The following is a 13644-nucleotide window of genomic DNA, read 5'->3' on the forward strand; positions in this document are numbered from 1 at the left end:
GAGGTTGTGGTTGATGCTGCGCTTGAGGATCAATCAGTGATGACAGCCAAAGTGCCAGCCAGTGAAAGTGAATTGTCAAGTAATGATCAGGTGGTCTTTATGGAGGTTGGGGAAACAAACAATGCAGTCACTCAGTTTGTTGGAGACAATATAGATTTAAACATTGTCTCTATTCATGGAAACACTCCCTTTCACTCAATGGGTTGGATCGAAGTCACCTCTCCGGCACCACCTTTGCCAGATCCACAGACAACAGCAGCTTTCCCCCGGGTGAAGTTGAAGGCACTCGACAAAGCTAAGATCCTGAGAGGAACTGAAGTAAAGATTATTCCATTTACGAACAGGAAACAGATAGGAATGAACGCGATCATGTTTCTCCCCGTCGCTGAGCTTTCCTCCTCCCTGGCTTTTTTTTTTAGGTTTTGCGAAGGGGACGCGGCTGAGTACATCGACATCTTCCTTGACACAGAAGCCACCAAGGAAACAGTGATTCAGGCTGGTACTGCGATTTTCAAGTACATTTACCATGGACGAGATACTACATTGGGTGAAATTCGGTACAACATGTTCTCAAGGAAGGCAGCGGCAGGAGTGATCAAACCAGGGACTCTACCTCCAACAGAGGGTGCAGCTGCACAACATTCACTCTGTGCCTACCTGCAGACCCGGGACTGGATCCTTCTACAGAGCATGTCTCTGAACCCCAGTGACTATGGATGGACAATAGGTGTGCATGGGTATGAGCCAGTTCCAACACTGGACCCCACGGCTCCTGAGGAGCTATTGCAGTTCACGAGCTGTAATTGTCATGGAGATTGCAGCAACCGGCGATGCAGCTGCAAGAAGAATGGGGTCACGTGCATCTCGGCCTGTGGAGTCTGTAATGGCATTACATGCAGAAACTGCAGTCATGATGTTGTTGAGTCTGAAGAAGACATAGACAATGACTGTTGAAACTTCTGACATTGTGAATGAGAAATAACTCTTGAGTATTATATATGTATGTGAAATAAAAGCTACTTTGTGTGTAAATGTAAAAGTGAAAATATAAATGTTAACAATCAACTCAGAATCATGAAAAACCCTTATTTGACCCCTCATAAGTTACTTAAGGGCCGATTAAAAAAAATGTAAAAATTCTCGAAAATAATTTTTCGGTACCCGAATTCAACAGCTTTTTTTCTGGGTTTCCCACGGGAGTTGAACTTCAACATTTTAACACATGTTATTACACACCTTTACAAACATATTGGTGTAGAAATTTTTTGGTAACAATTTAGTTAACAGATTTGTGAAATATCTCATAAAATGCCCTTACTAGCTGTAGTTTCTCTGGGACGTACTGATTCCGAATATGAAGTTGAAAAAAAATTAACATTCCGAAATACGCTGATGACGTCATAATTTTAAAACGTGACGTTTTCTTAATTTTAAGGTGTGCTGTAGTTGCTCTGAGACGTACTGATTCCGAATATGCCTTTGGTTTTGCTCTGCGATGAGTAGTCCTCGAGTTATAAGAGGACAAAGAAACATACTTTACTGCTTTTATATATACACAAAGAATTAAGTTAAGCACCCCCCCGTTTTTTTACAACCTCGCACATTACAAGTTTGTTGTCGTCAAAACAGTGTAATATACCCATGATATTGCTATATTTTCTGGAGAAGTGATATTATGGTCACATAAAAACATAACAATCATGCCGTTTTCAATATTTTATTCTGAATAATTTAAGGTGAAATTTTTTGGGAATTTTAGGCATATTTTCACCTCAATTTAAGTATGGAGCTATAGGTCCATCACGGACAGTGTGGATGACGTTTATGTTTTCTAACGTACAGTCATTGTTCTGAGAAGACCTCTAGCGATCTTTGCGTCAATAACGTGTGTAGGACCCACGTGATCGGATCACTGACTCAACCAATCACTTTTTTTCACTTTGATCACTCACTTTCATCAATGGATAATTGCTAATGTCATACCAATCATTATTTGATCTCACATACCTTAGAATATATGCCAATGTATACATATACACAAAGAATATATATTAGGGGGTGCTTACCTTAATTCGTTGTGTAGGGGTGCTTAACTTAATTCTTTGTGTATATATAGATGAGGGATATAATAAATGTAGATATATAATACATGAGGGATATAATACATGTAGATATATAATACATGAGGGATATAATACATGTAGATATATAATACATGAGGGATATAATACATACAACACAACACAACATGCATTTTAAGGCCATGTTCCCTGCTAGAGCGGGGGTTAGCCTTGCGGTCCCCATGACAATCTTCTCCATTTTGCCCTATTTTCTGCATCTCTCCTTGTTAACCCCCTTGCCCGCATTTCTTCTTCCACCATCTTTAGCCAAGTCTTTCTCGGTCTTCCCCGTCCTCTACTTCCTTCTACATTAACTTCCATCACTCTTCTCAACCAGTCATGTCTATAAACAGGGAGGATATAATACATGTAGATATATAATACATGAGGGATATAATACATGTAGATATATAATCTATGAGGGATAAAATACATGTAGATATATAATACATGAGGGATATAATACATGTAGATATATAATACATGAGGGATATAATACATGTAGATATATAATACATGAGGGATATAATACATGTAGATATATAATACATGAGGGATATAATAAATGTAGATATATAATACATGAGGGATATAATACATGTAGATATATAATACATGAGGGATATAATACATGTAGATATATAATACATGAGGGATATAATACATGTAGATATATAATACATGAGGGATATAATACATGTAGATATATAATACATGAGGGATATAATACATGTAGATATATAATACATGAGGGATATAATACATGTAGATATATAATACATGAGGGATATAATACATGTAGATATATAATACATGAGGGATATAATACATGTAGATATATAATACATGAGGGATATAATACATGTAGATATATAATACATGAGGGATATAATACATGTAGATATATAATACATGAGGGATATAATACATGTAGATATATAATACATGAGGGATATAATACATGTAGATATATAATACATGAGGGATATAATACATGTAGATATATAATACATGAGGGATATAATACATGTAGATATATAATACATGAGGGATATAATACATGTAGATATATAATACATGAGGGATATAATACATGTAGATATATAATACATGAGGGATATAATAAATGTAGATATATAATACATGAGGGATATAATACATGTAGATATATAATACATGAGGGATATAATACATGTAGATATATAATACATGAGGGATATAATACATGTAGATATATAATACATGAGGGATATAATACATGTAGATATATAATACATGAGGGATATAATACATGTAGATATATAATACATGAGGGATATAATACATGTAGATATATAATACATGAGGGATATAATACATGTAGATATATAATCTATGAGGGATAAAATACATGTAGATATATAATACATGAGGGATATAATACATGTAGATATATAATACATGAGGGATATAATACATGTAGATATATAATACATGAGGGATATAATACATGTAGATATATAATACATGAGGGATATAATACATGTAGATATATAATACATGAGGGATATAATACATGTAGATATATAATACATGAGGGATATAATACATGTAGATATATAATACATGAGGGATATAATACATGTAGATATATAATCTATGAGGGATAAAATACCCCGAGATGTGTATCTATGAGAGGGACAGAGCACACAGAGATGCACAAGTTAATACGAATATCAACAAATCATATCTTTATGAAAGTTTTAACCTGTAATCACAGAAGCACATTTCCATGTACTTTCGAGTGCAGGGCAGCAGCAGAAAACTCTTTATGTGATGCACAGCACAGAGTTCCCGCTGAGCTGCTTCGCGCTGTACGAGGGAGGTCCGTGCATGACGGCCGACGCCAGCTTCACGGCGCTCATGTTGCGCCTCAAAGGTGCGTTTCAGAACGCCAAGGGCAGCAAGGTCGAGGCACGCGGGCAACGCTACCGGTACGCGGACTTCTACGTGCGCCTCGGGGCCGTGACCATCGGCCCCAACACCAAGGGGGTCTCCGTGGAGGTGAGTGAGCACGTGCCTCGTCAGACGGCCGTTTCATCTTTATTTATCGTGTGCATGCAGAACCATTTAAACGCACTCATTGAAACTCCCAATTACATGGCTTCAAGAAACTGTGACAGGAGGAAGAAGAAGAAGCAAATTTGTACGGAATGGAGCACAATCGATGGATAGATCGTTGTATTTACGGATAACTCACACGACACGAGCGGTAATTGGATGGTGGAACCAACCAGCAGGTTAAATACTTCAAATGAATGATGTTTTAATTTGTTTGTTTATTTTTAAAACCTCTACATGTATCTCATTGTACATGTACAATTAGAGCTTGTATGTGTGTCACATTGTACATGTACAATTAGAACTTGTATGTGTGTCCCATTGTACATGTACAAAATAGCTTGTATGTGTGTCACGTTGTACATGTACAATTAGAACTTTTATGTGTGTCACATTGCACATGTACAAAATAGCTTGTATATGTGTCACATTGTACATGTACAAAATAGCTTGTATGTGTGTAACATTGTACATGTACAAAAGAGCTTGTATGTGTGTCACATTGTACATGTACAATTAGAGCTTGTATGTGTGTCACATTGCACATGCACAAAAGGAGCTTGTATGTGTGTCACATTGTACAATGGCCCGGTGTGTACCCTGGATAAGAATAGGTACACCGTATCCCTGCGTGTCGTAAAAGACGACTAAGAGGGTTGGCGTCAGGAAGGGCATCCGGCCATAAAAACATTGCCTCAAAAAGGGAACCATGACAATTACAACTACATATGGGCAGGGTACAGCCCGAAGTGGAGATCGGTTTCTGAGGTTTGGGACATGGAATGTAGGGACAATGACAGGGAGATCAGGAGAAGTGGTGGAAGTATTGGTCAGAAGAAGAGTGGACATATTGTTACGGACACGACTTTGATGTTATGCTGGGCCGAGCGGAATGGCCGCCGTGTTCGCACAAGTTACCCGATTATACTCGAACCTTGGCCGAGTCGCGCTACGCTAAATCAATGAAGGAAAAGGACACAACGGCTGGGATTAAGGCAACGACACAAGGGGTACAGTTCTCAAGACCTCCGGAGGAGGTTATAATATTGCGGAAGGTTAGATTACAAAGACAAGAGAGACAGCATAGAAAGGTGGGCACTTAAACACGGTCTTATCTTAGCCCCGACAGACGACAGATAAACGGGACAAGACTGACTCACACGGGGATTGATGGCAAGGAAAGGCGGGTGGTCGATGGCTCAAGGTGCACTCTTGGCTCAGGGACAGAATCGACCCGGTCCGGTCCAGAGATGCGGGAGGTCTCTTGGCGCTCGGAGGTCGCGACTGGTTCTCTTTCGTGGCTGAGGCGCATCTGACGTCACGTCCGGTAAGTCGCTGCGTATATCCGGCGGGGAGTGACACGCCCTCGGCTAGTTAGCTCCGCCCCAGATGGAATCGGTCCGCCCTTCTTATTGGGTGCGGGGGGGTTACCGGGCTCCGCCCTTGACGAGGAGCTGACAGTGAGCCCCTTCGTGGTAACCCCGTCGGAGCGCATGGTCAATGGCGGCTAACCAAGCCGGAGTGAGGACGTGCACTCCCCGCGCGCTGTTGTTGTAGTTGTTGTTGTTGATATTGTTTCATGAGGAAGATGGGAGGAGGTATGGGGAGGTCCTAAACTCACTACTGGTGCCATACAATCACATTCTGGTGCAACGAAGAGTCAGAATTAATGGAAACGAGTCCTTAACTGACATAGACTAAGAATAACTAGCAAGATGTCCGAAAGTTGTCTACGTGAGATGCGGTGGACCTGGGCACGACATTTAATGGGGGAAAAAGGGGAAGGTCGGTTCTACAGAGTGTTATTTACAGGCAATGGGACTAGGGAATGGGGGATTGGGGATAGTTGGGGAGTGTTGGGGAAATAGGGGAATATTTACAAGCGGATATGGAGGCCAAGTCCCATATCCGCAACATTGCACCCTTCTCTACCCTCGGGGCGTCCCGACCCGATAAATTTTTACCTATTTTAGTGTGGCACTCAGATGTAGTTCCCTCTACTATTAACTCTACCCTGAGTGCGACAGTTTTACACATATTCACAAATGAGTAAATATGTCCCCCTGCGACGTTGCACCCTTCTCCTCTCAGAAACACACCCACAGGACAACCGAATCGCGGAAAGAATTCGCAAACTAAACATACAGCCGGTAGGGAGCATTATTTACAAGACTACGCTGCTATTTACACTACGATCCAGGACCTGTTTTTGGAGGAACACATGCAGATGTTATGCATAGAGAGAGCCCGCATGCCAGCATCGATACACCAACCCACGAGTGCTCTGTGGCCTTACGGCCTTTAATAATGTGCAGAGCACCCCATCCAAGCACCAAAAGCACCACCCCATCATGTACAGTCAGCACCATCCGGTGCACCAATAAAGTGTCTATAAATCACGGTGTGGTGTCGCAGCCGGCCGATGGTCTGCCGCTGGTCTTGCCTTCGTGTGGTGCACTTGCCCTTCTTACTGCTTTCAAAAATAAAGAAAGGCGCCAACCGCGTCCATTTCTTTATTGTGGCCGTCAGGGGGCCAACTATAAGTGGTTCACCTGTATGGCATAGGTGCCACGTTGACCCATAGGTCCATCCACGGGTGGTGCTTGGCCGCAAAAGAACTGCGGTCCATTGTGGGTGGCCACCAAAATTGCGGTCCATATGGTGTATCGATCCAGGCAGCAAGCAGCGAAAGTGCAGGCCCACAACTGCGGAGCCAGCACCTCTCTCTCCTCTCTCTCTGCCCCAAAGCCAGATCCTCGGAGGTGGGAGACAAAAGAAGAAGACAAGTGAGTAAGGTGGTAAGGGCGCAAAAGTGCACGCAATATAAGATGATGCACACTGGGGGCACATGGGAACCAGGTGAGACAGGTACGTTCCTACCGTACGCCCCCCCCCCCACCAGGTAACCTACATGGCCCCTCCCTTACCCCTTACTGTATCCACAAAACACAACACTACCCATAAACATCTACTTTACAAATCAACAAACGTCCCTACTGTCTTCCCCGTTCCTCCCATAAACCAAATTCGTCTTCTCTCCCTCCTAACCAATCAAATTTGCCATTTTCAACTTTCATCAAAATTTGCCATTTCCAACTCAACATCATAATTTGTCATCACCAATTCATCATCAGTCCCTCCTAAGGAGGGAGAGATGGAATCACCCCAATGTCTCATCCACGTCGTGATGCGTCTCACAAATCCTCACAGCAATTCTTACTTCCTGCAACACAAAACAAAGAAAACACAGGTGTGGAGTCATCATCATCACCACAGGTAAGTGGCTGCGTATGGTGCGACAGGTTCATCAATCCTAACTATTTCCTAAATGACTTTAACAACTTTACATTACCCGGGGTCTTTCCCTGCCAATCCATTGGCCAACTTACACGATGGGTTCTAAAAACCAATTCCCATTGACCAACTGTGGTGCTTTTCAATTTGGGGTCTCACTCCCCCGATTCATCTCCCGGTGCCCTCGCACAATTTCTGGGCCGCGACGTGTACCTCTCCCAGCGGGTCTACCCACCTGCACACCCCCACCACTGCAGTTGCCTCCGAGCTTACCTGCTCCTCACCCTATCCTAACTACCTGGGGAAGGCCCTCTGGCGCTCTCCCCACTCGGTGCCCTCTCTGGCACTGGGCTGCCCGATCCACACCCGGGATCCTCAGGCACCCACTGACACTAACGGCTCCCAGAGCCCACCTGCGGCCTCACCTGGCCGACATCCTCACAGTGGTGGAGTGCCCAACCAACTACACACACTAACAGGCTACACGCCCAGCCATTTCCACAACACTAATGCACCCATCCACAATACCATTCTGCAACCGCACCACAAATGCCAATATCCAACCACAATTTACCTATACCCTCTACCTAACACTTACACTACCCGCCCCGGGTACTCGTGAAAGGGGTCCACTCTTCCCCCATTCCACACCTTCGCACCATGCACACCACTCCGTACCACTTACTCCAACTCTCTCCACACCACTCATTCTCTGCTCCATATATTCCACACACCTGTACTTGCACACCTGTGCTCTCATACTTGGTGCCGCCTGCACCCTTCTCTCCCCAAGCGCATTCGCGCTGATCCACACACTCACTACTCATACACTGCTCCACACACCTGTCCAGTTACACACCTGTGCAATCACACCTGTTCAATTCTCACACACACGGCATCATCTCAGCTAACTACTCCCTTCTGAAACTTGCGCTTCCCAGTCGTCCCTTTAAACTATTGCGCTCCCTCGTCATTATCATCCATACTAATCTACCTGCGTCCCCACTACAGGTATCAGTCACTAACTAAACTTAACGTTACCTAATGTCATCTTCGCTAGATCCCTACACACAATATAACCTAACCCACCCGGGCTAGTTTTCACTGCCATACACCCCATAAGCTATTGCTCCTTTGCCCCACATATGGGAAGGGTGGCAGGGATGCCAGCCTTACCCACCGGGCCCATCGCTCACTACCAATTTTGCACATCAAATTTCAACAAATTAAAAATTTGCCAATCACTACCCATCATCTGCCAATCACTACTGCCAATCCCTTGCCAATCATCAAATTTTGTTTTTCTCTAATTTTGGGTCCAAAACACTAACCTCATCACCCAGTCTACTCACTAATGCCTCTCGGTGCGCCAATTCCTGTCCAAAGCCCGGCTTCGTAAAGCCAAGCCATGAATGCGGGTTGTTTGGTGCCAGCGGCTGGATGCGTCCGGCATTCGGTGCAGGGACGGGGGCTTACCCGGGCCGAGATCCCACGCACCACCTCGGCACGGAGCCATCCCATGGCTCGATCTCGACCTGCTGGCACGTCTTAACAAAACGTGGTCGCCATGACGACCCTTCCTATCCAGCCGCCCGCTCCGCCTAGTGGAGCACGGACGCGGCCGTTCAAAGCTAGGCCCAGCACGCACCGAGGGCCCGATTCGGCTAAAAGTCGCTCTAACCTCTAAACCGGTTACCGTCGATGCTTCACCTGGACGCTTACACCCCGCAGCCCGTTCCTTGCTCACACATCCAGCCGTTTCCATGCTCCTCGTACCTTTCCTTACACACCCAGGTACACCCATTCCACTCACAGCCTTGGTCACACACCTGACCACCGAACACTTTGGCACACATTCGTTGGTCGCACACCTCACCAACACACCTCTTCGCGCCCCCTCCTCTGTGACAATCACAGGTGTGCTCTCATTCGCACACCCAACCACGTGCCTCACGACCAATTCCAGCGTGCATTCCCACTCACGCTCTACCATTCCAGGTGTGCTTCCTTTCTTCCCAGGTGTACATCCTCGCTCACCTGTCACAACCAACTCACTCTCCTTGTCACTCTCACTACTCTCACCTCCATTCTTGACAGCGCACTCACCCTTACTCTTGACAGCGCACTCTTTCCTCATGCACCTGTCCGTCACACACCTTTCTCACGCACACTCCTGCGCACACTCTCCCGTCACACCCTCTGTAACACTTACCACACCGCGCTTCCATGTGCTCCCTCGCACACGCGCTACGACCGACTCACTCTCGCCAGCACCCTCACTCCTTGGCACGCACTTTTTCCTCACACACCCCAGAGTCGGACTTTCTTGCACACCTCCTTTTTCGCACACCAGACCTGTCGCACACTTCACCAACGGCCTCTCACGAACACCCGGGTCTATCTCGACCCCCAAGCTTATTAAATCACCTGGCGCATCATACGCACGACCATATTGGTCACCACTTACACCGGGTCCTCTTTCTCTTCGCTTCTCCTCCATCACATGCGAATCCCTCATCCGGTTAATGAGCACATCATCACGATCCAAACACAGACTTTGGACCAATTCTTTTACCTCCTCTTTTATCTCTTTCTTATCCTCTCTCCGTCGCTTCTTAATTTCGCTCACCCCTTCTTCCACTTCTTCTAATTTCTGTTTCACCTCCTTCATCTCCTCGTGCGCCCCTTTAAGTTCTTCCTCTAACTCCACTTTATTTTTTTCTATGTGCTCCCGCACCTCCCGCTCTTTAACCTCCATCACCTCTACCACCTTGTTCATTTTTCTCGTCAAGTCCTCATGTACCGTCTGACACTCTTTTTTAATTACCCCTACGTCCTTTTTCATCTCCTTCTGTGTCGATTTTAAACCCTCTATTACCGCTGTGTTCTTCTTTACCTGGTCCCACTCCTGACACCAATTGTTATGGACACGACTTTGATGTTATGCTGGGCCGAGCGGAATGGCCGCCGTGTTCGCACAAGTTACCCGATTATACTCGAACCTTGGCCGAGTCGCGCTACGCTAAATCAATGAAGGAAAAGGACACAACGGCTGGGATTAAGGCAACGACACAAGGGGTACAGTTCTCAAGACCTCCGGAGGAGGTTATAATATTGCGGAAGGTTAGATTACAAAGACAAGAGAGACAGCATAGAAAGGTGGGCACTTAAACACGGTCTTATCTTAGCCCCGACAGACGACAGATAAACGGGACAAGACTGACTCACACGGGGATTGATGGCAAGGAAAGGCGGGTGGTCGATGGCTCAAGGTGTACTCTTGGCTCAGGGACAGAATCGACCCGGTCCGGTCCAGAGATGCGGGAGGTCTCTTGGCGCTCGGAGGTTGCGACTGGTTCTCTTTCGTGGCTGAGGCGCATCTGACGTCACGTCCGGTAAGTCGCTGCGTATATCCGGCGGGGAGTGACATGCCCTCGGCTAGTTAGCTCCGCCCCAGATGGAATCGGTCCGCCCTTCTTATTGGGTGCGGGGGGGTTACCGGGCTCCGCCCTTGACGAGGAGCTGACAGTGAGCCCCTTCGTGGTAACCCCGTCGGAGCGCATGGTCAATGGCGGCTAACCAAGCCGGAGTGAGGACGTGCACTCCCCGCGCGCTGTTGTTGTAGTTGTTGTTGTTGTTATTGTTTCATGAGGAAGATGGGAGGAGGTATGGGGAGGTCCTAAACTCACTACTGGTGCCATACAATCACATTCTGGTGCAACGAAGAGTCAGAATTAATGGAAACGAGTCCTTAACTGACATAGACTAAGAATAACTAGCAAGATGTCCGAAAGTTGTCTACGTGAGATGCGGTGGACCTGGGCACGACATTTAATGGGGGAAAAAGGGGAAGGTCGGTTCTACAGAGTGTTATTTACAGGCAATGGGACTAGGGAATGGGGGATTGGGGATAGTTGGGGAGTGTTGGGGAAATAGGGGAATATTTACAAGCGGATATGGAGGCCAAGTCCCATATCGGCAACAATATGTTGTGTGCAAGAGACGAGATGGAAGGGAAGTGGTGTGAGAATGGTGAAGGGTAGGCAGGGACAGAAATACAAGTTTGTGTGGCAAGGGTGCCTGGAGGGCGTGAATGGTGTTGGTGTCCTGTTTTCTGAGGAGTTTGTAGACAGTGTGGTGAGTATGACTAGAGTGAGTGATAGGTTGATGATGGTGAAAATGATGATTGGAAAGCTCTTGGTGAACGTCATCTCGGGATATGCTCCGCAGGTTGGTCGAAGCGATGAAGAGAAGGACAAGTTCTGGTGTGCGATAGAGAAGCTGATGGAAAACGTGAAAGATGAGGAAGTTGTTGTGGTAGGAGGAGACCTAAATGGACATGTGGGAAGGAGTATGGACGGTTTTGAGGAGTTCATGGGGGTTACGGATATGGTGTGAGAAATGGAGAAGGTGAAAGGATTTTGGAGTTTGCTGATGGAGCTGATTTGTTGATTTGTAATACTCAGTTCCAGAAAGAGGATAATAAGCTTGTTACATACACGTCAGGTGGGTCGACGACAACCGTTGACTACCTGATGGTGCGTAGGCGAGATAGGGGGCACCTCCGGGACACAAAGGTGATCCCAGGGGAGGAGGCTGTTTCACAGCACCACTTGGTTGTCTGCGACGTAAGGGTGAAAGGTGCGAGGAGAGCTCGGCGGGTGAAGTACCAACCGAGAATGAAGGTGTGGAGGTTGAACGAGGTGACAGTAAGGGAGGCATTAAAAGAGAGGCTGAGTAGGGTCGAGGATGATGTGGTTGAGCTTGAAAGTGGTTGGATGTCAATGAAAGCTAGTCTGTTGGGAGCCGTTGGTGAGGTATGTGGATGGACAAAAGGACCACCGAGGCACTCGGAAACATGGTGGTGGGATGATGAAGTTGGAAAGAGGATTGACGTGAAGAGGAAGAAGTTCAAGGAGTGGCAGAAGGCGAAGGGTACGGGAGCAGAAACAGCAGAGCATGAAAGTTATAAGGCAGCCAGGAAGGCTGCAAAGAAAGAGGTAGCAAAGGTGCAGGAGGCATGTAGGAAAATGTTCGGAGAACGCTTGGATTCAGAAGAGGGTCAGAGAGCGGTATTCAGGATTGCAAAGCAGATAGCGAAAGAGAGGTGTGATGTGATGGGGGTGAGTTGCTTGAAGGATGAAGTGGGACCAATCGTTGTCGACCCAGATGGAATTAAAGGAAGATGGAAAAGATATATGGAAATGCTGTTGAATACAGAGAATGAATGGGATGGCAACATAGAGAGTAACCCAGTTTTAGGACCGGCAGAGAAGATAACTGAGAAGGAAGTTGAGGAAGCGATAAAAGCAATGAAGAGTAGAAAAGCGGGAGGGCCAACGGGAGTTTTGGGAGATATGTTGAAGGCGGCAGGAAGTTGGGGTGTGAAGAGAATGACAGATCTGTAATCTGGTGGTGAGAGAAGGCCGCATTCCAGTGGATTGGGAACTGAGTACCCTCGTCCCTCTATACAAGGGGAAAGGTGACCCTCTGGAGTGTGGCTCGTACCGAGCGATAAAGTTATTGGAGCATGGAATGAAAGTCTTGGAAAGGGTGTTGGAGAGGAGGATAAGGAAGAAAGTGAAGATCGACGAAATGCAGTTTGGATTCATGCCAGGAAGAGGAACGACAGACGCGCTTTTCATTGTGAGGCAGTTGCAGGAGAAGTACATGGAGAAGAGGAAGAAGTTGTTTCTTGGGTTTGTTGATCTGGAGAAAGCATTCGATCGGGTACCACGCAAAGTATTGACATGGGCATTGAGGAAGTTAGGAGTGGAGGAATGGTTGATCAGAGTAGTGATGGCAATGTACAAAAGAGCCTGCACAGCTGTAAGGACGAAGGACGGGAACAGTGGTGAGTTTGAGGTGAAGGTGGGAGTGCATCAGGGGTCGGTACTAAGTCCACTACTATTTGTAGCTGTGATGGAGGTGCTGGCTCAGAACGTAAAGGAGGGTTTACCGTGGGAGTTGTTGTATGCAGATGATCTGGTGTTGATTGCGGAAAGTATGGATGGACTGAAGGAAAAGATGAACAAGTGGAATGAATGTATGGAGACAAAAGGTCTGAAGGTGAATATCGGAAAGACAAAGGTGATGGCAAGTGGTAAAGCATGTGGTGAGGTGGAAAGAA

At 46.0% G+C, this 13644-nt stretch overlaps 1 protein-coding gene across 1 annotated transcript in view; it reads left to right on the top strand.

The window, feature by feature from the left end:
- The window catches only part of MED20 (mediator complex subunit 20), a 47581-nt gene that overhangs the window by 31517 nt on the left and 2420 nt on the right, over positions 1-13644 (top strand). Inside the window, exon 3 of the mRNA XM_068104747.2 lies at positions 3910-4163. Coding sequence (XP_067960848.1) covers positions 3910-4163 — 254 coding nt within the window. The remainder of the gene's footprint in view (positions 1-3909; positions 4164-13644) is intronic.

The sequence above is a fragment of the Myxine glutinosa genome, chromosome 1, assembly GCF_964187855.1.
Source record: "Myxine glutinosa chromosome 1, kmMyxGlut1.1, whole genome shotgun sequence".
Classification (NCBI taxonomy): Eukaryota; Metazoa; Chordata; class Myxini; order Myxiniformes; family Myxinidae; genus Myxine; species Myxine glutinosa.